Source organism: Mugil cephalus, chromosome 7, assembly GCF_022458985.1.
Source record: "Mugil cephalus isolate CIBA_MC_2020 chromosome 7, CIBA_Mcephalus_1.1, whole genome shotgun sequence".
NCBI lineage: Eukaryota > Metazoa > Chordata > Actinopteri > Mugiliformes > Mugilidae > Mugil > Mugil cephalus.
Window position 1 is genome coordinate 19,665,894 of NC_061776.1, and position 23,843 is coordinate 19,689,736.

Consider the following 23,843-nt stretch of genomic DNA (forward strand, 5'->3'; position numbering starts at 1 on the left):
GACAAAGGACGCGCTCTATGCGCCGCGTTGTGTTACCTGGAAGATGGTGTACATGGTGACCGTCAGTGGACGATTCCCAGAGTACTCCGAGATCTTAAAGATGTCAATACCCCATCTGTTTATGTCATCAAGCTCCTGCCGGCGAATGAACATAAACAAATATATTAAACAACATATCGCATGCGGGTGAACATACAGAATCAACTGCGGGAACGCTGGAGTGTCCAGCAAGTCCTCGTACCTTGGCTAGGAGGCCTTCCTGGCTGGCGTTGACACCGAATCGAGGGATGGTAGAGGGGGCGAGGCTGGGGCTGTGGGTGGGTTTCTTCACCCCGCTGATCTGAGACATGGGCCGCTTCTTCTTGTCTTTCTCCTTGGTGGGGGGAGACATGATGTCCATGTCATGTTGCTTCTCTGTCAGAAGGGGCGAGACACGCGGCTGTTAGCGCTTCGGTCTCTCGGAGATCACACTGGAAACGCTGCGCTTGAACAATACCTTTCTGTTGCATCCTGCTGACGTGCAGCAGTGTGCGTGTACGTCTGTGTGTGTATGCAGAGTAGAGTAATCTACAAAGAGGAAGCGTTTACCTAGAAAGGTGCTAGAGATGAACTCAGACACCTGGTTCCCTGAACGACTGGTTTCTGACAGCTGGGTGAGCTCTCGGTTCAGCATCCTCTTGAACTAAGGACAAACACACATCACAATCAATGAGCTTCATCAAACACACTATTTGCTCGACGGCGGACAGACTAGGACACATCCAATCAATTACTTTTTGCAACAACTGTCAACCCCCAACAGCAATACATCCTAAAGCACCCCTTTTTCAAGGAATTCCACATGTGTGCTGCAGGCATTTGTCCTGTTTGTACCTTAAACTTCCCATTTATTGCTTTAACGCGTTATGGATTTTGAACATCTGTGGTGAACATCGTGACACGAGAGGTAAATACAGACTCACTGCTTTGCATAGGCAAAGCTGGAAGTCAGGTGTATGTATGCAAACAAAACCAACAGTTGATCGCTCAAAGATAAAAGGTTGCGGGTGTCATTGAACATGCTCATATAACACTTGTCAAGTCTCAGAGAAAGTGCGCCGTCCTCTCGCACTCGCAAAGCAAGCAACATGTGAGACTCGAGCAGCCTCATCCCTTCCCGCTCAGCTCGCCCCTCGCCTCTCCTTACCTGAATGAACATCCACTGTGCGGAGATGACATAACTCACTTCTGGCATTTCAGCACAAAGTCAAGCATGGGAGCAAAAACAAAATGCAGTGATACAGCTGGGCTCTCTGGTTGTCCCCCGCCTGTTCTACAGAGCAACAGACAGGGGGGATACTGCGCTCCTATCCTGCTTTCCTGAGCAAAATCCACTGCAAGCAGACCGTCCACTGGTTATTGCTGTGGAAGCTTTGATCAGTCCGTACTGAACAGATGGAAAAAGACTGTTCAGAGGTCCATGGAAGAACAAGGGAATGGAAGCATAGCTGTGGGAATGCTGCGGGACGCAAGGATGGAAGGCAGAGAAGCCACACTCCCTCGCTCCCCCCGACTCTCCCTCATTCACTCACTTACTGCCCCGCTCACTATGTGTGTAAACAGAGAGAGAACGAGGTACTCTATTCCCCGCCTCCTTCCAGAAATGCCTAAGAATAGCACCCAATCCCATCGCTGCTGCGGCAGAGGTTGGAGAGACAGAGGGCCGCCATTGGCTGGGCGACGCTCAGAGTGGGCGGGGCAGAGAGTCAGAGGCGGAGGGTGTGAGATGCACCATGTGCACCAAGTTTGAAGAAGATACGAGGGGAAAAAGCTCTGAATGGTTGGGGAGGATAGGGGGTTCATTCATGTAGCCAAAAATAAAAGAACAGTACACCATGCACGGCAAAAGATGTAGATACATGATGACGAACGCGCTCCTGTGACCCTGAGCAAAGCGGATGCTCTTAGCTTAATGTGCACTGCAAAAACAGCATTGCTAGAAAGAAGCATAATATTCTTATGTTCAACCTAATCATCTTGTATTAAGAAAAAAAATCTGCCAATGGGTTTTTTTAAGATCTTAAAAAAAGCACAAAGTTCTTGTCTCTGAAAAAAATATAAGATGCATTTCATTCATAATTTTTTTGCTTTATTGAAATTAATTTTTTGAAGTGTATGAGTGTAAAGAAAATAATTATGTCACTGTGTTAGAGGAAGAATAGTGAAAAACACCTTGACGTGTGCATTTTGCTGACAGCTCATGTTTCTAAGATGTAAGACATAAGTAAAATAAAGAAAATACTGGTCACATTATTGCAATAAGGAGCAGGACGTCACCGTATATTTGCTTTTTTTTTTTCTGAATCTCAAATCGGCGGTGATGACTGTTGACAGCTGGGTGTGTAGTGAACTTCTCTAAACTACGCTGTTCAGACTTATGATTGAGTGGTCCGGGAAGATCTCACCTCATCAAGTCATTAAAGATCTCTTTAACTAAATGTAAACGATGTGGCTGTCGGCAACGCAGAAACACGTCAGCCTCTCATGTCTTTGTTCTCAAGTGCCAGCATGGATAACTCTTCAGCCACTTACTGGAGCTTCCCATTGACTAATCTGCAGCATTTAGGGATGGAGGAGGGCGGGGTCACCTCCCACGGAGCTCCAGCCAACCGCCACGTGAGCGTGTGATGCGTACAATGGTATATGTTTCATACGGTATGTGATAGGAGGAAACGAACATATATGTGTGTACATGTGAATGAAGAGCACGTGTATGTTGAGTGGGCGGTCTCAGCGTGGAATCACATGAGAGCTGGGCTGCAGTCTGAGGGAGGGGGGAGGAAGGGAGTGGGGGGAGGTGAGGAAAGCGATGCATAGGAAGGATGCATAGGGGGATGCTGCTTCATCCTTAGCTCCTTCACACATTCACACTCATTCACATTTTTCTGCACATGAGTGGGGGGAAGGGCGTGTCTAGTCTCTCAATGCATGCGTGAAGCCATCCCGCTCATTCATGGAATAAGCCTCTATCATCCAAGAGATTCTATTTTCATGATGGGCCCTGTGTGCAATGGGGCCAACTTCACTTAACAGTCCACACACACAATCACCAGGTTAAGAGTTGTGCTTGAAAACCTTTCTGATTTGAGTAATAAACAAAACAAAACAAAACAAAAAAAAAAAAAAACAGCTGGACGCAACCAAAGGTTGACGTCCATTGACGAAAAAAAAATATTTTGGACCATTAAGGTTTCATCCAGTGAAAACACTGATGGATAGTGGTAGAACGAGGGGTTTAGATGTTCTAATAAGGGACATATTCATAATTTTAACAATCAGGGGGTCAACATTTGTGCCATGATTGCATTTCAATTCGACGACTAACAAACCAGGCTTATGTTATTCATACCTGGTTTAAGGAGATCAGATAGAGTTAGACAACTTTAAAAATGGCAACAAGATAAACATGACTAACAAAATCCTTCAGGGACGTGAATCACTGTACGGATTAGAGTAAGCGCACTGCGTTGCAACCTTGTCCTGAACCTCGCTGTATTAAATGTTAACCTGAGCGGCGCATCAGCCTGAACGAGCCTGTCGTCCTGTGACAGGCGAGTATGTTGGGAGCATCACTCTGCCGTTGGTAACATGTGAGTGCTGTGCATTACGCTGAATCACCTTGTTGGAAGCCATCTCACTGACAGAGTGTCGGGTCTTCAGCGTCTCCAGCTGCTCCAGACACCAGTCCAGCTCATCTAGAGTCTCTATGGCCAGCTGCTGGTGAGGCTCCTCTGTACCAGACAAAACACAGCAAGGCATTATGGGATGGATGCAAGATTCCTTGTCAAACTTCAAAAGGGATTGATAAACTGTAGCATGTGATGGGTTGGAAATGTTCTGCTTTTGCTTTTTGAGATAAGATTAGTACAAATAAATGTTGAAATGTGTAAAGTGATTAATTTCTGCATGATGATAATGATGAAATTTATGCAAGAGATTCGAGAGCTGAATAATCAGATGGGAACAGGCCGTAGATGTGGATTATATATTATATTTTAGGTACATTTTGCTATACAGAGATGGATCTGCTGTCTCTGACCTTTTCTGACTAGTGTTGATTATTGGATCCTGATTAATGTGTTTTAATTCTAACACCAGTACGGACCTGCGAGGCTGGTCTTGCACATGGATGGAGGGTTGCTGCCTGCGGATCTTGTCCTGGGGAGACAAAACCTCTGAAGTCAGCAATTGAAAGACACGCGGATAATGTAAATACAGTACGATGATATCTGTCATCCGTGAGATTCATTCATCAGCCTACTTGCTGGCTGTGCGATCCTGCTGCCCGGTTATGACGGCAAAGTTGCTCCGGACTGTCCTCAGGCTGGCGAGCACCTGTAAAGACGGGAACAACACAAGCTCATTGTATGTGACGTAAATAACGTTGGTGATGTCAGGAAGGCGCATACGCTGCCTGAAACACTCCTTCATAACTTCGCTTTATCCACCGTGAACTAGATTAAGGGCCACTCAATATGGATCATTCAAGAGCCTTTGACTCTCTCATCCTCCTCTCTGACGTGCTGCAGAGAGGCATTCCCCTGCTCTGACAGCATCACCGCCGCTCTTCGTTTGTCATGTCTGTCACTCCCTCCGTTGCCAAACACTGACTCAACGCGCAGAGGAAGCCCACAGAGTATCAGATGGCCAGACCTGACCCTCGAAGGAGCCTTATCGGCCAGCATGCAAATTTAAAACAGCATGATCCAGCAGTATTGGATTCATGCTTCTTTCTCCGCGTGTAAAGTGAGCACGAGCGTGACGCACATCCCACGCAAGAGCCGGGCAGCACCAGTGGGACGCCTGGTCCTGTCGCTGGGCCAACACAGAGCAGAGGGGCTGTTCCGGTGGAAAAGCGAAGCCCATTCCATTAGATTATTTTTTTTTTATTTATTTATTTGATGGAAAAACAGAATAACTTCCTAAGGTTGAATGGAAAAGGTTTCAGAGGACTCACCTGTGCAAACGGCGTGACGATCATGTCTTCGGTGTGTCTGCAATCCAGAAGAGAACAACAATAACAGGGCGAAAGCATGAAAAGCGGGAAATGCTGAGATCTATAAATTCATGAAGATCGACACTTCGTCAGTGTTTAATAAAATGCCGTTGTTAAGCTAACAAAGAGAAACCAAACTGCACCTTAGTCGGAGTTACAGCTATCAAAAAACAGCCAGAGGACATAGTCAGTGATCATTCACTCAGACATCCTCGTCCGTGTTTCAAGAAATAAATATGACATGCACAGTAAGGTTGGTGAGGAGGCTGGGAGAGGTGGAAGGGTGGGTGACACAATATGAACTGGTAAATAGTCACAAGTAAATAAAAAAACGTGGTGTGTTATTGCACTCGGTTGCCTCTCTGATTAAGTGTCACATGCAAAAAACAAACAAAAGAGAACTGGGTGTTTCAGGGGGTCTGACAGGGGTCACAGGTGAGGTGCTTGGTTTTTTAGTCATGATTGTCAGGAGAGAGGTGGGAAATGACCGTGAAGCCGTCTAGAGGGAATGCAGCAGAGGGCTTCTAGGGACAGAGTCAGTGTTTTTCTCTAACGTCATCTTTATCATGTTCTTCTCACCGAGACGACAACCAGTTGACCTCCCAGTGCTTCAAGCTTTCTTCCCTTTAAAAACAAATAGGCAAGAGTTGATGAGGAGACCTGTTTATGCTCACTTTACAAAACCTAAAGATGTTTAGACAGTATGAAGTGGGGAGGGGGGTGGGGAGGGGGGGCTGTCTGGCTCGGAGGCATAAGTTAAACACAAAAATGAAACAAATGTTTGCAGTCCCCGAGGAGCAGATTTGACTTGCAAGCATCTTGTGATGGAAAAACAGCTGGCCGGGCTTTTCAGGACTGAAGATCTCACACGCAACACACATCGTGTCCTAATACTGGCTCCGAGCTACTGAGACTTTCTCAACGTGGACTCTTCTTATCTGTCTTTATTTTCTGCTCCGAGCAGCTTCGAGGCATTAGAAGTTATAAAAGACGAGGCACGCCACCTAAACTCGAGAATTTGGGATCCAAAGCGAATGCAGAAAAGACTGGTTTCAAATTGGCAAACAAAAGTTGAGACCGCATCTGTTTGCTGCAGCTTGTAAGAGAGCCAACCCGTAAACCAGCGCACATACTAATCCTCCGACGGTGGAGCCTCTCGGAGCGAGAGGCAGAGACAAAGAGACGAAACAGATGTATATATACGTACATATATGATCCTATAGTGGCACACCAGAATCGAGCAATTTTAACAGATGGATTTCACACAAAAGACAAGATACTAATTGGATTCGTCTGAAGGGTGAAAATAAAAATAAAAAATCACATTTTGCTTACAAGCCATCTTTTCTACGACACGGAATCTTAAACAGAGACACAAATGAAACCTTATCGACTCGAGGAGCTTCTGAGCTGAACTTACAGGTCACTGGCCGTGGAGGAGTTTCTGGAGGGACCTTTGGGTGACAGGTCAAAGTCCGAATCAGAGCGGTACAGGAAGGATTCCCGCCGCTGGCTGTGAGGGAAGTTGGCCTGTAGGACCAGACCAGAGCCGGGGCTGGCCTGGGGGTCCAGGGAGCTGCGCCCCACTGACAATCCATTCTCCACGTCGAAACTGCCAAACACAGACAGAATTTAATACACGGCTTTAGACACATTTGATGGATTAAAAAGTGTGCAGGTTTGAAGTTGCAGCACGGAAAGGAAATAAAAGAAACCCCTCCTGTCCACCCTGGATAGTTAGTTCTTCATACAGTAGGAATATGAGAATAGGAGTCACCAGGGGCGTCGCTAGGCCTTTAAGGACAGGGGAGGCTTAGCCCCCAACCCCCCAGGAGATGCACAGGATGTGAGCGAACGTAGCGTGTGAGCACATCATTTCACAAACAGCTAACAAAGACTGAGAATTTATTTATTGTTATTATTATTTATTAACATAGAGGCGTGACTTTCACTCACCACACAATAATTGTTTGCTCTCAAATATTTTGAAGTCGGGCAGATTACACACTAAAATGGCTGCAGTTTAAAGCCCTGAAAAAATATTACTTAATTACTTCATTTACATTATGAGTGGATTGGATAAGGACAAACTAAAGGGACTCGCTCTACCACACAGTATGAAGTGAAGGGAAACTGACAGATTTATGATCACATTTAAGTCCTCGATGACAGGTTATATGATTATTTATTTAAGCTGATATGCTGGCCGCTTTATATTGAATTTATCGGGGTTATTTTATTTTTTTTTTAATATTTTTTTTTTAAATGAAACAACACCAAACTATTTAGGGGGGGTTAAGAATATTTTGGGCGGCTTCAGCTCCCCTAAAACAGGCGTAACGACGCCACTGGGAGCCATGTTGTCCTGAATGAATGTGTCCCTGGGTGTATATCAAAGAAATCTAGACAGCTTGTGATTTTTTTGTGCCACGTGGTCCTCTTAAGCGATGTATTTTACCTGTCGGTCAGTGCTGCAGAAAATCTCAATATGACAGTGATATTCATAAACAGATTGATAGGCTACAGACTTCAGCTGGAGACAAGATGTGTTTCCCAAGAACTCAAAACAAGACAAAAGTTTAGAGGACAAGGATCAGGTGTTCTTTCAGAAACAAAGAAACTGACAAAAGGAATAAAAAAAAAAACCCACAATGTTCCGCATCGATTCATTCATCTTGTATTCATCCCTTGATCAGGAAACGGTGTAATACAGCAGGACGTGAACCATTTTAAACATGCGAAAACCACAATGAGAGCTAGAGACGACAAATTTAGAAGCACGGTAAAGAAAAGATGTGACATTGTGAAGCGTGCGAGAAATATAAATAGTGTGTCAAAGTAATATATTCCAGGAAGTGTGCTAAAATCTGCACCACCGTCCAAACTGTGCAACAATGGTGGGTGAGAAAAAAAACCCCTACAAAATTAGACTGAAAGCAAAATGAAGAGGTGTTGAGTGCCTGAGACTGTGGTTCTTGCCGTATCTTACTAATCGTTAGAATAACTTGCCACTAAATGTGTAATTAGAAAGATGTGACGGAAACAGCAGAGAATATTAAGATTTGTCTATGTGCTGCCTTTGAAGATTTTAAGTGAATGAAGCCAACCAGAGACAGACTAGAAGTAGAAGTGAACAGTCAGACTCGTAAACATGAATAGAAAGAAGAAACTGTTACAACATAGATTATGTGATTCTCTTTATTAAAAGCGTGAAGTCTGTGCGCGTCATGTGATGCAGGTGAGTGTGTATGTCACCCAGAGGAGGTCTGCATGTGCGCTGAAGGACGGTGAGGGAACAGCGGGTGTAAAATTAGCATCAGAGTATTGACGCGGAGGTCATGTGAGTGCGGGGCTAAAAATAGCACAGCAGTCAGGTGAGGAGGAGTTCCTTCTGATCAAACGGGATTCGACTACGGAGAAATAAATAAAATAAAATCACTGCAAGGCCCTTCTTTGCAGTCTGGGCACGTATCTGCCTTGATCCACATCTCTACTTTCCCACAGCCCCTCCGCTGACACGCAAAGCCTGAGAGACTCCGTCAGCCTGCAGCTCCATTTGGCAACACGTCTCCCTTTTTAAACACTCTGAGGAACTCCAGAGTAGAAACCTACGCTTTGGCCAAACAACCATTAGCAGAGCGTGGAGGATTCTGGACGAGCGGATGCACACGGGACACACACTTCAAATAAATACAGAGGGGGAACCGGTGTCCGAAAATAAAAACGTCCGCAAACAAAACAAGAGATTTACCAGAGATCTGCGTGGAACTCAAAACGTAGGAAATAACAAAAATACGACACCAAAATATCGTTACGTGACGGGAGTCCCAGCTTGAAGGCCGGAGCACGCAGAGAACACAATGACCCTGTGCAGCTGTACATCAGACTCACATAAGAAATTGTCCGATGAACAAATTACAGCTGATTGCATTTGATTTGCAACTAAGCAGAAATGACCAAAAATATATATAAAAAATGATGCTAGCACGGCCAAAAGGTGCACCGAAGCTTTAGTTAACTTAAGTAAAAAAATCCAAAGACATACGTCAGTGGGTTCATGAAAACATCCCATTAATTCCTTCCCTTCCTTCAGCCCCCCCCCCGCTACCCTAGGATGCTGCATGCGTATAAGCCTTTCGGTACGTTACTGGCTATTATGTAACTCCATTCATGTGACAGATTCAGAGACGCCGAGTGCTCCACGCACAGAAAGAGAGCGGAGTCGGGGGGGAGTCAAGACGACGGGGTGGGCGAGAGTAAGAGCGAGAGGTAAAATAGGCAAAGAGAGAGAGAGTGGGACTAACCAGAATGTACAGTCTGTTCTTGTTTTGTTTTTTTTTTCTGGTCGTTAAGCGTACACAGTGTGACGGAGCCACGTGGATTACGTTAGTAGAGTGTTTACCCACAAATATACAAACATGAACTTGTGCGTGTAGTAGGAATGTATGAATCACGATTTTGTCAAAGAAAAAAAAAAAACAACATACTGGACTTTACACGTGTAATGAAAGCTCTCAGTGAAGCAGAGGACATCTATCATGCATTCTGATCTGTAAAACCTTCATTCATTATCTCTCCTGTTTGCTATGTGCCCCTCTTCATGCCAAGTGTAAAATGTTGCACCAATGGCTGTTCCTGTGTGCTCTGACCATAAACTCGTTTCTATTTTTGTTTCTGCATCACACTTCTGTCACTATGCGGCTAAATTTAGCCTTCCCGTGCAGGGGGAGTAGACAGAGAGTGGCAACGGCGCGGCTAAAAATAGAGCCTCAGGTGAATACAGAGCCCTCCCCTCACTTCTTCCTCCCGATGGCGGCGCAGCACATTCCCCCCTCCATTCATGAATATTTATGGGGACGTTTCTATTTGAAGCCGGTGCCGAGCTATAATTAGACCACGGATCAAAATATCGCCCACGCCTTTCCCTCGCCGAGATTTCACTTCCAGTTTTCTTCTCTATCTCTCGCTCAGCTGTTGTGAGCTCAGCGTGGGGAAGCGAACGCGGAGTCCTGACTTACTCAAGACGACGAACTGTTTACCTCAGGCGTCCACAGTCACGACGCTATGTGTTTGTATCAATATCGCTGGCTGACACGATATCCAGTCGTACAATCACCATGTTTTCTCTTCGGTTTATACGGATTAAGATGTCGATAAACACATTAGCATGGAAACTGGGAGCAGCCGTTGCCGTGGTAACTGCTGACATCAGCAAGTAACTAAAACTATGATTTCAAATTTGGGCTCTGACTGAAGGGCTGAAGACAATGTAATCACAAAAGTCCCTTCACTTAATTAGAACTTAATTAATTCAGAAAAATGTGGTTTCTAGTTTTTATTGTCGAGTGACGTGTCAGAGAACATATTTGTGGTGTGAAACCAGAATCGTCCACTACTTTTTGAACACCTCCATTGTGCATGATCCTTAACCAAACAATTCCCCAAACGTATTAAATGTGTCAACTGAGGCATTCTGTGTTTTCAAGAGGTCAGAGGTCAGGGTTCATGCTCGGTGCGCACACCGTCCGGACAGGAAGCTCCCACCGAAGGGACGGCTGGACGTCAAAAATGACTCTATTGTCTTTGTGTCTTTCACATGCCAGCCAGTCTCACCCACCCACTATTTTCTCTCCTTCCCTGACACCATCTCCCTCCTTTCTGGAAAAAAAAATAAATAAATAAACAAAACAGCATAGGATTTTTTAAAAATAGTCCTGTTGCGTGGGAGGGTGTAGTTTAGTGATAAACTCCAGATAAACTCGGCTGGTGAGCGATGGTCGATGTGAGCACTAGGTGTTCTGGAGAGCTGGAGCGTTCAGTCAGTCTGAGGACAGGGTCCCTCTACTGGACATCACAAAGACTGCGTGAACAACTGAAAACTGAAAACAGAGATTTACTGTAAAACTAATTCAGCTCATACATCCCAGAAAATTTTCCTGCACCAACTTTAGCATTTGTTCTTATCTCAACTTTTTTCTCTGTAAGGACATTTTAAAAACACAACTGTTATTTTTATTGCAGATTAATCAAATTAATCACTGAACAAAATCTTAAACTACCTGTCCACTTTTTTTTTCTTTTTTAATTACAGCCTCACAATTTATGCAACAGACTTGAGAATCAAAACCAGAGAATGTGGACAAATCAAATATATAAGTTAACAAGCAAGCTGAATCAACCCAGGTCTTTGGTATTTGATACGGTTAAACAGATCCATCCTAAATCGGCATCTGCATTCTTGGAGTGAGCTTCATTCAAGTCCGCTTCAAAGGCACGCAAACGCATGCGCTCGCATCTAATTACTGTTGTCTGCAGACCAAAGCCGGAGCCAACATTCCTGAGAACCGCAGAGACTTTTACATCAAAAAAAAAAAAAAAAAAAAGATTGTAAAGAGAGAGGTGTTACGCTGTTTGTTATTTAACTGGCTGGATGGTACGACGTGTGATTGATGGCCAGCTGTCAGTGGCCCTGATACTCGACACCCCGCCTGCGTCACCGCATGTCATGGCAACGTCAATCCCATCTGGGGAGCATTAAAATACAGGAGCAACGGGGCAGAGGGAGAGAGAGCGGCTGCGAGATAGGCGGGTAAACCAGGGCAAGCTGTCATCTGAACCTTCATTCATCATTCCCATGCCTTTGCTCTGACACAGCCAGAGGCAGACTTTACACCAGAGCTGACTTGCACGACCGGTTGAGCCAGATATCCGAAAGACATTTAAAGGAAGGCGGAGAGCGTTTATTACATGTAATCCAGACCTCATCTGAGTGACGCTGGAGAGTATCGCATTTTCCTTAATAATCAGAAATCACTTCTATTACGTGACGGTAAAAAGATCAAACTCTTGTGCGTTTAAGTAACTTAACCTCGGCTGCATATATCCGAGGCTCACCTACGTATGACACATGAAAGTTGAAGGGCCAAACGAGGATTAGGACGGGCTTTAGGGAGACCACAAAGTTCACATCAGCAGCTGGACATTCACGCCCTGTAGCTCAACACACAGAACAATGAGAACCAAGGAGGTGGTAAATCTGGCCACATTATAACTACACAGAGACATTCTCAGAATATGAATGCGCCACACAAGATAAAAGTTGTGTTGAGTTGTTTTTCGCCGGGGCCGATGCAGCAGCGGCCCCTCGCACAGAGGCGACGCCACCCCGTTTGTTTGTTTTGCCCTTCCTCTCCTTTCCCGTGACATCATGTCACTGTTTGACCACGCAGCCACCTGACAGAGGCCCTATGTGTGCGTTCACGTCTATTACATTAATTACAACTGACTTATTATGTTCAGGAGTAATCGACGGCTGAAAGGAATTGATCTGATTACAAGGCAGCTGACACACGTAGGATGTCTCGTTTTCGAGATATCTGAACATGTAAACATTTGATTGCCTTCCCTGTGATGGGTCATGTAGACATTTAGCACATAAAAATAGAAGCAAAGGTTCCAGATTAGGTAGCAATGATTAGAGCCTCTTTACGCCGAGACAGGTGGAAGCCATCGTACTTAAACCTCTTGCATTAGAGCCTGGTATTCTCTTCGCTGGTGAAGTGTGAGGTGTTATCAAGTCGAGATCTAAAGGGCTCTCTAAGGCCTCCGGAGCCTATGAGAGATTTAAAAGGCGCTCCACAGTTTTTAAAATAAATTGTTGCACTTGTGAGGAGAATCGGCTTCAAGTGGTGCAGATTCCCACCGGCTGACAATTCACTCAGGGCCGTGTGCTACGGAAAAATCAGCCTAGGAGCACATGACATGAACCCAAACAAAATATCTAGCAACTGTTAGTATCAAAGTGTATGCATCCACAAACAGAAAGAGATGATTGATTTGCATGGCAGGCTTTCCAGCAAAAAGACAAAAAGAACATCGGCTCAAAACGACAGTAGCCCAGTGAGCACGCAGTAGGTAAAGTCCATGAATAGTGAGCTATTTTGTTGTGTTGTTCAATTACACCATCTTCAACTGTAGTTGTTCACACAGGATCCAATGTTTGCTCTTCCAAATACGTCAAAAAAAAAAGCTGCTGGGAAACAGCTGGGCTAACACCCACCTACACCAGACCAGGCATTCCCATCCCAGAGCAATGGCACTCCCTGACTGCAGCAGCCATGCCCAGCAGGATGCGGACTGACACAGACACACAAACATAAAGGCCCTCAGAAAGGCCCGTGTCTATTCTCTGACAAGCCGGAACTGTTTGTTTATGAGTGAACCTTTGAGGCGGCGCTGGGCAGAGCCAAGCTAGCATCTGACTGAATTTGGAGCAATAAAGCAAATACGCACATTTTCCCAAAACTGAATTATTATTTATTACTCTTGCACGGGCGCATGCATGAAAGGAAGACAACATTTCGCTCCCAGCCCTCCCTGTCTGCGTTACTAATCCTACTTGTTAAAACCCATAGAGGAAACGGCTAATTGTGCGTACTGTACATGCTGTGGATCCTTCTTAAAGCATTCAATGCAACAAAGAGATTAGAACCTGAGCTGCGATTATTTAAGAAAGAACGCCAACAATAACCTTTCAGACATTATATCACTCCACACCACAGCCAACAAAAACAGAACCAATATGTCAGCCTACCCAAATGATAGCTGAGTACACACGTGACGCAACTGCCGTATAGATGCGTGTCCATTGTTCCGAATCAGGCAGTGAAAACAGGTTTGTAAAGAATGTGAGCTGACCCAACAGAAAGGCAGGAACACAGAATCACTCCACTGACCTTTTTATGAAACTGCTGAATGAAGAATTATCAGTCAAACTGCCCCAAGCATAATGGGGCAAGTTTGTATGGAGCCGGTTATGTGAAAAAACGCTGCATTGTTTCTCTTGTTGACTGCAGACAGGAAGTGTCTGTGGGATATAGGAAGAGAGAAACTTACACTTTCCTAGACAGAGTAGAAGTACGGTTGGAACAAATGGTCGACTAGAGCTGGAACTGTAAGCGCTCTGAAGTCTGAACAAATGTACAAAAGCAAAAAAAAACAAAAAAAAACTGAGTGGCAGACAGAAACAATGGCGCATGTATCAAATTATATGTATGCCGTATTCTAAGACCAGTGGCGTCGCATGTTTTTTTTTAAGCTAAGTGAGACGAAAACTCCAATCTATATGCTTTTTAGGAGAAAAAGGAGACAAGGCCAGCAAAATAACCGCTGAAGTTTAGCGCCACCAGCCAAAGCCAGACAAAGTTGGAAACCCTTTCTTCTTCTCTGCACAAAGTTCTAGTTCAGCCCTTGGCCTGCTGTCAGATTTTATCTTAAGATGTCAGTATAGAAATAGTTTTGTAAAGTCGTTTTTTACTCCAAATCTCCACCCACCATCACTGCACTTGCTAATTCCGCTGAAAAAATGTCAACGCAAACTTGCGAGTCTTGCGTTTTTTTTCATTCAGAGGCTATGTTTTGACTGGGATGAGGCCAAAGAGTGGCTGGCTTCCCTTGACACGGTCCTGGCCAATCAGAGGTGAGCGGCCTCACGAGAGCAGCCTCACCTGATTCATTCTAGTTTTCTTCACCGAGGGATGCCACCTCTGCTTGGTCTCCTCGCGGACAACACGACACAGTGACACAACAGAGAAGAATTTCTGAAACTGTTAAAAGGAGCGTTTTTATTTAATGACGGTTACAGAGACGATAAAAGAGAGGAAGCGTCGCTTCCCTTGGCCTCCAGGAGAAAACCCCACTGTCTCGGACTCTAAGTGTTCCTCTGATGGCTGTAATCGCTGTCCCACAATTCAGCCCTCTTCCTCAGGTCTTTCCTTTGGAAAACAATACAACGCCGTCACGACGCCTGCAATTTTGGATGCTGACCTCTGGCACGGTTAAGTGTGAATGTGGCTGCTGACGACCGACTCGCTGTCAATCACAACCGATACAGTACGAACAGACCGGAGGTACAGAGTCACGATCAGGGAGATCGAGGGCCGCTACACCACTGAAGCAAGAGGAACGCCTGATAATATTAAAGTCGATGGCAGTGTTTTTCTCTCTTACCTGAAAAGTCTACAGTTTGGGTTTACCTTTCATAACCTCTATCAGCTCCAAAAATCCCAACGATTTTAGCGCAATCAAATTGTTGAGAAAGTCTCGCATTTTTCTGTGTCTGTTCCGTCTGAGTTGGACCAATCTTTCGCCGCATTCCTTCGGCCCAGACATCGCTGTTTGTCTTCCCCTATGTGAACTTTAAAAATTAACCTCGTTGGCAGGAAGACAAACTGAACAAATAATACGTGGACAGTTAGGACAGCCGAGGATATCCTACACGCTGTACATACTGTACTCTGTTACACTGCACACCATTGTTTAATTTGGAAGTGTACCGAGGGTAAGACATATACTATATCTGTAATAAATGTGTCTTCGCAAAAACTCGAAGCACTTTTAACTCAGTTTAAAGGACAAAGAGTGAGTTTCTGAGAACTACTGCAGGAGACAAGGGGATATTTATAAAGTGAGTCATCTTTTTGACAGCACACACATTCACACAAACACACACCAAGGACTCCACTTTGTGTTTTCGTCTTCGTTTGTGTTGTTGTCAAGGGCGGCGAAGTGTGAGCAGAATTGAAATTAGGAAATTAGTGGTGTGCCTGAAGATGCGAAAAGAGAAGGTTCAGAAAAGTTCAAGCTATATACAGTATGTCTATGAAAATGATGTAACGTGTTCAGGTGTTATTAGTGAAGGCGACATCGTTATATGACTGACTGACGGAGTGAAAGCACATCATGGACGTGTTCTTCAAGGTGACTGAACGCTACTCAACGAGGGTTGGACACATCAGTGGTCAGTCACCAAGGTATCAGAATGAAAGTACACAGTATATCTCATAGGTCAAACCAATTAAACACTACACAACCTTTGTTAAACAACTGTAAAATGAAATTGATGACAATGCTAAAATCTTCCACTTGGAGGTAAGGTTCTGAGATTATGTATTCAGAAAGATTCATTTTGATTTCTAATGAAGTTACTGTCATAAGTGACCTTCACTCTGCTTCCTCGTTTTAAACAAAATATTGATTTGTCTGTTTAACTGACTTAAAACCATTTTAGAAAATACGACATTTATTCCAGGATTAGGAGCTTCAAGTGGAGCAATACTGTGTCCAAGTCCTCTGTCTATATTCTGTCCATCTACTTCACCATGACTATCACAGCTTTGTTTCATAGGTGCATCAAACTGTTGTAGTGTTGCTTGGGTTTTCTTTCATTCACTCATTCGTTCGGTCTGTTTCTTGTGCTCTATGAGCCAAGCTCCTTGTGATCTTCAAACCAGCTGATTCCCCTGATCTTTCTTGCGTCTCACCTGCAGCCGCAGCAAACAACCCTGCACTATACGCACTACTGCACTATACACCCCCAGTTCTCCCAGATTGTCTTTCTGTGCCATGTGCCTTTACTTTCCAGCACATGGTTCTTATTTTCATCCTGGTCCTTGTGTTTCTGGATTTGTTCCTTGTACATTGTTGGCCTGCTTAGGCTTTTGTTGGGTAGGCAATGGTCCAGCAAAAAACTGTTTTAAACTTTATCTTTGCTGCTTGATTCACACACACGGGGTATAACTGTTTAGCTTTTTTTCAGACAGAGATTTTACCAAATAAGTTCAAAATCAATGTGAAAGCACATAAACTAAAATGTGGAGTTTAATTTAACTAAAAGGCGATGCATTACTGTTACGCATGTATTCAAATGCTTGTATATTCTTTATAAAACCCATAAACTGATGGAGAGATTAAGTAGGAACCCCCTTCCTACTATATGCGTTCTATATTAAACTTGGCCCTGTGCTATTTATAAATAAACTAATTATTGTAATTTAATTTGTAATTTATTTTACTTTTTTGCATTCAATGCAAAATGAGCTATCCCTTATCCATTTACTAAAATATGTTGGATTCATGTTAATGTGTATTCAAAGAAATTTAAATTTGGGGTGAAAATTTAAAAAATATATAAAAATGTCTAATCAACCAATGATTTCGCAGTACGTCTGCGGACATAAAGTGAACATAAAGCCATTTCTGTAGCCACGGCAGCTCTGAACAGCTCACATGGACACATAAACACACACGCAGGCATACAACTACTCTGTCACACTAGTGAAAAATTATTCTTGTTTGGTCATGTCTGGAAAGCTCATCACTGAATAGTAAAGTTATGGGACTTTTGGGGGAGAGGATTCTATTCAAATCGTCTGTCGCGCAGCCAAGCGTCAGCCACCTAACACCAGGGGCTGTGTTAAAAAGTGTTTGCACCATATGTTAATGCGCGACTACCAGTGAGAGGAGATGAACGAGCGCGTGTGTGTGTCTCCGTGTGTGAGGCCTGCCTCGCAACACTGGTGGGCCTCTTACTCCTATCTGTGACACAGATAAATGAAGGGCCGTCGCTCCCTGTGGGCCAGACCATCATTAGAAGCCAGAGATGATTTCACAAATGCTTTGGAAACACTTTCAGACACATTTATTACGACAAAATGCTTTTTGGCTGAGAAACCTGTTTGACTTTGCCAGGACCTGAGAGAGTTATGCTCTGTGAATGGTACATTAAAACTTAATCCTTCCTGCAAATGAGCACCGTGACTGAAAGCTTACGCTAATTTATCATGACCACACTGACCTGACAAATTCAGACAGTAACTGACCTCTGGCACAAGAGTTGCGTGTCTTACCCAAAAATAAGAGTTTATGCACGTAAACCAATCAGTAACAAGAAAAAAAGAGAAAAGAACGAGCTCCTTGACAGGTGCTGGCATGTCGAGCATCAGAAAGGCTCCAGCATTCACACTTCTGATAAATTAGGCAGATGAAGATTTCTCCTCTCCCAGGTTGAACTGACAGCGGCAGTATCGGGTTTCTAAGAAATGCTCTTCCGAAAGCTCGGCTCTACCTCACTCACACGCAACCAGCCAAAACCGTCGGCTTTGTGAGACTTTACGTCCATATTAAATTACTCCGCGCATAAATCACACTCACTCGCAAACAACACCCAACAAAGCCCGCACTTGTATTTGCCATCATTGGTTAATATAGAAATAATCTTTAGAATGTTTCCACTCTCGCTGTCATGACTGCGTTACGCTCCACGCCAGTGCCACTTCACTGTGAGCTTGGCCAGCTGCAGACAGGGCTGAGGGAAAGTAAATCAATAGCCTGTGTAAACAGAGCGGACGTAAAACTAATGGGGATAAGTGAGCAGCATTTAATTTCCAATCTCACATCACCGTACATCTTAGTGATTACTCTGCGAATATCTTTGAGGACAATAGCTTCAATTGTGACCAAGAATTACAATTTATTTTTTCTGTCTACCGATGCATGTGTGTATGTGTGTGTGTGTGTGTGTGTGTGTGTGTGTGTGTTGTTTTGAGAGAATGAGAGAAATTGCAAGAACAAGATCCTGTCGACGTGGTAACATGCAAAATGTCAATTCACAATGACAGTGCCAACCTGCCGATGCACAGCAGGCTCGGCATGTTAGCATATCCTGTGTTGACTGCTAACATGCATGTTTTAACTTTTGCAAATGCTACTGAATATGGGAGCAAATCCATTAAAAATGGTGGCAGCTATAATCTCAGTGGTAGTGTTAGCTCCACTCCTTCAGCTCTTCTTTTTTGGGGGGGCTTAAAGTATTTTGAACCTAAACTGCTTGCGCTACTTAAATGCATTTTCATTCGCCAATTAACAGCGCAGAGCATAAAGTCTGCTTTTCCGCTTTTTTTACCACCTACACCAAACCTGAGGTGAACATGACGTCGCTATAAACGGCACGTGGTGAACAGCGTAGGAGAAGTTTTACGAGGACAATTACTTGAGCACAAAATCAAACCTGATATCCCTCATGGTGCTGGTATTGGTACGTCCCCATCCAAGTTCATGCTGTTCTGACCTGACGAATATAGTCACGCTGAACGTGCCTCGCAGGCTGCTTTAAGAGCCACTTTGAAGTTCATAAAATTTAAATCGAAGGGCTCAAACCTTAGAGTCAATAAGCCCTCCAGTCCCGGGAATTTATCTGGCTTTTTTTAGGTAAAGCAGGTGTTACCTTCACAGACCAAAGCTGAAAGGAGAAACCAATAACTTCCCTGCAGTAAAATAAACTGTCACCACTAATCCAGAAATAAAAAAACAAAAACAATATGGCATGCATTAAGAGCAAATGTAGCAGCTGCGCTCACAGACATGTAAAAACATGCACAGCCTCAGCACATATACATCTAAGGAAAAGGCCCACTTCGAGCTGGCTGTTGTCTTCTGTGGTTAACTCGAGATAATGGGGCTTTGCGCTGATGGAAAACAGTGCTTCGTAAATGAAGGGACGCGAGACAGAGCTTGGTGCATGTCAAAATCTGCAGATTTATGTCCTTTTTTCCTCGTACAGATTCGTCTTTTTCTTGGAATGAGGCTGCACTCTGAGCGTGTTTTATATACAGTAAGAGCTCAGGGCTACACTGGCTCCCCGGATGTCTACTTTGTGTGGATTTCCGATGCCTGGGACAAGGACAAGAGAGAAAAACTATGAAAGTAAAAATAAAAGGTTAGTATTTAATTAAACTGATGTGCTTTCTTGCTGAATAAGTCACATCAATAGATTCCCAAAGTCTCCTTGGACTCACCAGCACCATCAAAAAACACTGAAAAATAAAATGGTGGTGGAGAGTTTGGCTCCAGCAGCTCTTCCGTCAGCACTACCAGAGTAGCCTCAAAGATCAATAACTCAGCCTGATTAAAGGTCCCCGCTCACTGCCTCCCGGCCTGAGACTCGCCCTCGCCCGGGCACGTTAACTCATCAACGACGCTCGTAAAGCTGCGATTGAGCGGGGCACAGAATTCCTGGACGGCTTTCTGGATTCACGGTGGAAGTAATCGGAGCATCGGTGTGATGAGGGATTGTCTGACATTACCGCGCTTCAGCCTTATCATGTAACGTCTTTTGGCCGCCGAGGAGATTTTTGCTCGTTTACCAGCAAACGTCGATCGCATTTTTCTGTGTCTTGAGAGAAATTAAAATGAGAGACGGATTTTCAAATCCTCGCTCACAAATGTTCTGCATTACATCTGATAAACAGAGATCCCGTCTGAGAAGCAGGACAGGGGACTGCAATGTAAACACAGCTTTATCTCAGAGCCCTCCCTCGCAGCCTCCCTGCTGGCACTGGAGATTATGAGTGAAGCCGCAGGACATATAGGGGCCTTTTCCTGCCGCAATATTTGAGTAAAGGACAGTAGCACGACCGCTTCATGTAGGACGCACTGTATATGGTGTAATGAGAAAAAGCTGGTGCATCATGCAGTGAGAAAGCAGAATTTTCTCAGGATATGGAGGATGTGTGTGTGTGTGTGTGTGTGTTTACGCTTTCACGTGTCCTGACTGACTGGGACGGGAAAAAGTCGTAAAGCGCCTGTTAAGATGTAACAGACTTTGTTATTGCACCAACAATCAGAAGAGAGCAAGGAGAGCAATCAGTCAAACGGAAAGTTAGTAGATGTTTGTTTTTAGTGCAGAAAACAAATGTACCACGTATTACTTCAACATGCTACTTGTCTACTACAGACACTGAACGGCCTGCATTTCTATGTCACATTTAATACACTCTGGTATAGCCGGTCAACTAATTTCTCAACTCACTCAACAGAATCGTGTAATACAAACGACCCAAAAGACACTACTGTCTTTTATGTGGTCTCTTCAGAATAGCACTGTATTCAGGATGATTAAAAAAAATAAACCATGGAAAGTCACTGAGTCTGACAAAAGACCAGACTTTACAAGTGATCAACAGGAAATAAGGTTCAAAAAACATCGGGGGGAAATGCTGATGAAGATAAAAACGACTGATAAGGGCAAAAGAAGGTTTCTATAAATACAGCAGCTGGTGAACTCTGCGCAGTCTAGAGATGTCAGATAATGACGGCTATAAAACATGCTTGTTTTCTACACCGACCGAAGCATGCTTCTAAATTTGTATGGGGCACGGTATAATTTTGCAGTGACACATACGTCTGTGCGTCTGTGTTAAAGAGATAAAAGGAGACATGAAGCAGAAAAGGAAGACAAAGGGACTGAGTGAGAGTGAATGAGATTGCTCTTAATTACCGCCTGCGCTTCTGTGTGATGTCAATAGGCCTGTTGACAGCACACGGCGATCCCCATATGTTCCCACTCCGCACAGTGATACTCCGCTCCACAGAGTAACAGAACCCACAGTTCGTCGGCACACTCATCTTTCTTTAGCCCTACTCTCTTTAACTCGTCCTCACCCTCCTCTTCTCTGCGGCTCCGCGGCTCTCCCTCTCTTGCTGGTTCTCCTCAGCTTGGGGCCACTCTCATCCCTGCACAGTCCGGCCCGCTTCCTCGTCTGTCTCGCTCTGTTGGGCTGTCCGGCTCTCCACGGCTTTCCAGGAGTTCTCATTACCTCTGGCAGGAGTGGACACCAGCTCTAGGACCGGCGGCTCCAGAGCGGATCCAGGACGACTGGCTCGATGCTCGAAGGCTGTTGCTTTTTCTGTCTGGGTGATGTGAATAAAAGTGGAGCGTCCTCCGTCCCGAGCACCCGAAATTCCTCAGAGCTGCTCTCTCCCAGCTGCCTGTCTGTCTCCCTTGCAGGGTGCAGAAAAGGCTTTTCATCAGTCTCAGCAGAGCTCCATTAATCGGTCCCCCGTGCACATCTCGTCTTTGCTCCGGGTCTAAATGCGGCGCGGCACCGTTGCCCTCTTCCCCCCTCTTCCTTTCTGTCAGTCTACTCTCTCCCTCTCCCTCCCTCTCACTCTTCTTCTGTTTCTCTCTCTCTCTCTCGGCTTCCTCCTATCCCTTGTGGCTGCTACACCTTTAATCACAGAGCAAACAGAGACCTTTTCCTGTCCCTGGAGAGACTTGCTCTCCTGCTCCAGCCTGTCACCGCAGCCCTGTCCTCTGCATGTGCGCGTCTTTTTTTTTATTTATTTTTTTTATTTTTGGGGGTTTTCTTCTCTGAGAGCCCCACAGCATGTGCACAGATCTCTATAGCTTCTCAGATCAGAAGCTATTCGAGAGTGTGTGTGTGTTTGTTTGTGTGTGTGTGTGTCAGCGTAACCAAGCGCGTGCGCGTGTGCAGGCATGTGGCTCGGCAAGTGTGTGCGCGCGCGTGCGCGCACCAAGAGGAACAAGTTTCAGAGTGAGGTCAGAGCTGAGAAAAGGGGTGGGATCAGAGCCAGCCTGGTTCCTGCCCTCCCCAAATGTTTTAGCCACTTTAACCCCTTCCTTTGCTCCCTCCCTGTCTCTCACACAAAATCCTGACACACTCACAAGACCGCACTCTCTTTTTGGGCACAGCACCATTATCCTTTCCAGATGGAGTGCGTGTTCACATGTCTGTGAGTGTGTGCGTCCGCGGATAGCTCTTGTCTGTCTTCGGTAAAGAGATTGATGACAGGATGAGTATGATAAGGTATTACACTAAGTAGCTCTTGGGACACAGCTTGCTGAGAACGAAGAACACGAACACACACACACGCAGGCACACACACACACACACACACCTACTTGTATACATAATGCACTCACGCACATGGCTTAGGTGCGAGCATGAAGGTCACCCATGGCCAGGGGCAGTGTATTTTTGAAGACCAGAAATGTGGAAAGTAAACACGAAACCATAGCTGTGCGACCTTCTGCGTGTTTCTTAAGAAGACTTAAACGGACATATTTGACAAAGGATCAGGCAAATGAGACGGGCGCCATGAGTCTAGAGACAGATAAAGTCTGGATGATGATTTTTCAGGCCGAAACGAAGAGAGCTTCGAAAGATTTCATTAAGACGTCTGACAAAATGCACCTTTGAGTTGGAAGTAGGGGAGTGGTCGTGACTTTGAAATCATATTCAGTGTTGAATACCAGTTTTAAAAATCTTTTTAAGCCTTTCCCCAAAGCAGTCGACTATCCAGCCATAGGTAACTCAAGATAAGACTTTCGTCAATGCAGACGTGACCGAAAGAATATCGACTAAAGCATTTAATCTGAGGCCGTGTTCATTTGCTCAGCTTCAGTTGTTAGCATATTCAATTGAATTTTATTTATATGGCGTGAATAACACTTCAAATGTTACTGCAAGGCCAAGCTGGCAAGGAAAAACTCCCCTTCAAAAAAAAAAACCTTGAGCATAACTCCGTTCATATGGGGGGATCCTTCCACTTATCTGCACCGACAGAGAGAGACGGAAAAAGAAGGGAATGAGAAGGGAGAAGGAGAAAGCAGCAGCAGAAGGAACAAGATTAATTCACACATGCACCTGGATAAAGCATACATGCAGCACATAAACATTCAAAAGCATTTGAATAAATTAATTGTAGAAACACTTGGAGGGCCTGCAGTATGCCAGCGTTAGATACTTTTATAAAATAAACAAGAACACAGGGGCACAGGACTAAGTCAGTCGTTATATCCAGCTAACTGTTACCTGAGCTACTTCCAAAGTCAATGAGGACAACTACCAGATTACATAAAAAAACAACAAGAATATACACCGTGTCCTAGATCCCTATGTGTGGAAGCTGTCATGCAATGTTCACAACACCACAAACAACGTAACACAACGCCCAAGCGTGACCGGCTCCACTGTGAGCGAGTCAAAGTTGGAGAGATGACCGGTGGCAGACGGCTTTAATCTGTAGCACGTAATGTCTGTCATGCAGCAGCAAGTGTAGGATGTCAGTTTGTAGCTTTGTATCGCTGCCTTTTCTTGTTGTGTGAACACACCATTAGAATTTATGCTAGCGTTAGCAGCTCTGACGCGCTCCTCACGGTATAGAGGGT

General features: G+C 44.6%; 1 protein-coding gene across 7 annotated transcripts in view; it reads right to left on the reverse strand.

Annotated features, from left to right (window-relative positions):
• Positions 1-23,843, reverse strand: part of pde4ca (phosphodiesterase 4C, cAMP-specific a) — a 49,008-nt gene that overhangs the window by 5,404 nt on the left and 19,761 nt on the right. For 3 of the 7 annotated variants that reach the window (XM_047589075.1, XM_047589076.1, XM_047589081.1), the window contains 9 exons: positions 6,456-6,647; positions 5,615-5,659; positions 4,997-5,033; positions 4,301-4,374; positions 4,145-4,197; positions 3,658-3,770; positions 589-682; positions 242-414; positions 37-135 (listed from right to left, as the gene is read on the reverse strand). In XM_047589075.1, coding sequence (XP_047445031.1) covers positions 37-135; positions 242-414; positions 589-682; positions 3,658-3,770; positions 4,145-4,197; positions 4,301-4,374; positions 4,997-5,033; positions 5,615-5,659; positions 6,456-6,647 — 880 coding nt within the window. Of the gene's footprint in view, positions 1-36; positions 136-241; positions 415-588; positions 683-3,657; positions 3,771-4,144; positions 4,198-4,300; positions 4,375-4,996; positions 5,034-5,614; positions 5,660-6,455; positions 6,648-21,149; positions 23,316-23,843 lie in introns of those variants that run through there. The other 4 variants (XM_047589077.1, XM_047589078.1, XM_047589079.1 and 1 more) reach the window with 3 other exon arrangements.